At 44.0% G+C, this 1,138-nt stretch overlaps 1 protein-coding gene across 1 annotated transcript; it reads left to right on the top strand.

Annotated features, from left to right (window-relative positions):
• Positions 1-486: 486 nt before the first annotated feature.
• LOC118891304 (calmodulin-binding transcription activator 1-like) lies at positions 487-759 on the top strand. The gene has a single exon (XM_036845104.1). The coding sequence runs from the start codon at positions 517-519 to the stop codon at positions 757-759; it is 243 nt and encodes an 80-aa protein (XP_036700999.1). The 5' UTR covers positions 487-516.
• The last annotated feature ends 379 nt before the right edge of the window (positions 760-1,138 follow it).

Raw genomic sequence — 1,138 nt, 5'->3', positions numbered from 1 at the left:
CTCAATCATCAGCCTTCTGGTTCCAGCCAGTCTGGGGTCTCAGCATGTAGTTACCATCCTCCTCCTGGGTGGGGGCCTTAGTTCCTGCAGAACAACTCAAAGATATGTATCAGATTGTTATGTACATCTCTTGAGGAGGAACTAGGACTCTCTTTTATCTCTGCACTGTTGTTTCTTGTCTGCTTTTCCTTGGTTTCTCCATGCCTTCACTTCCCTAATTAGTACTGGTTGATTCTGCTCTTTGGAACTCGAGTAAGGTCTAGGAAACCAAAGCCTTTTTCTGCAAATGAGAAAGGGGGGCCCAGAAAGGCTTTTGTATCTGGGAGGGCCCCCTAGGGTCCTGCTTGGTTTTGGTATCATGCTGACTGTAACTATTTATACTTTTCCAACTTCTCCATTAGAAAAGACTCCTTTTAAAATAATAACTGAGTGGGTGCGCGGCGGCAGCAGGGTCGGTGGGCTGGCAGCTGCGGCGGTACCCGCGCGCTCAGGGTCCCGGTCGCGAGGAGGAGGAGGATGTGGCGGGTGGAGGGGAAACGGCTGCCGGAAACAAGCCGGAAGAGCGTTTCCCAAAGTGTATTCTGCGGAACTAGTACCTACTGTGTCCTCAGCACCGTGCCACCTATAGAAAGTGACCATGGGAACAGCAATAGTAGTCATGTAAAAATCTTTTTACTGAAAAAGCTGCTTGAATGTCTGCCGAAATGTTCAAGTTTTCCCAAAGAGAGGCACCATTGGAACACTAGTGAGGGCTCATGATGCAGCCGTCCTTTTGGATTTCTTTTTAATAATGTGTGACCCTTCACCTTTGATCCCCTGACCTGCCATTACCTTGGTAACCATTTCATTTTTAAATTTAATTTCATTTTTTGATTTTGGTGTACAAGCTGTAACATTTCATCTCTCAAAGTGTAACACGCTGATGTCCTCAAATAGAGATACCCCTGTGAGTGATAAATTTGCAAAACGCTGTCTTCATTTTCTGTATTAAAATTCATTTCAGTTTTAAAAATAAAAAAAATAAAATAAAATAATAACTGAAAAAAATCAATTGCCTTTCCCACGGAAAGAAATAGAAAATATTGCAGGCCACCTAAATAGGGATCACTTGTACAGTTCTTCACCCAGCAGCTGGGTT

Source organism: Balaenoptera musculus, chromosome 2 (genome assembly GCF_009873245.2).
Source record: "Balaenoptera musculus isolate JJ_BM4_2016_0621 chromosome 2, mBalMus1.pri.v3, whole genome shotgun sequence".
Classification (NCBI taxonomy): Eukaryota; Metazoa; Chordata; class Mammalia; order Artiodactyla; family Balaenopteridae; genus Balaenoptera; species Balaenoptera musculus.
This window is presented reverse-complemented; position numbering and strand designations above follow the sequence as displayed.

Bases quoted from the DNA above. Each gene is read 5' to 3' on its own strand.
- LOC118891304 (XM_036845104.1), top strand. From the start codon at position 517: ATGTGGCGGGTGGAGGGGAAACGGCTGCCGGAAACAAGCCGGAAGAGC.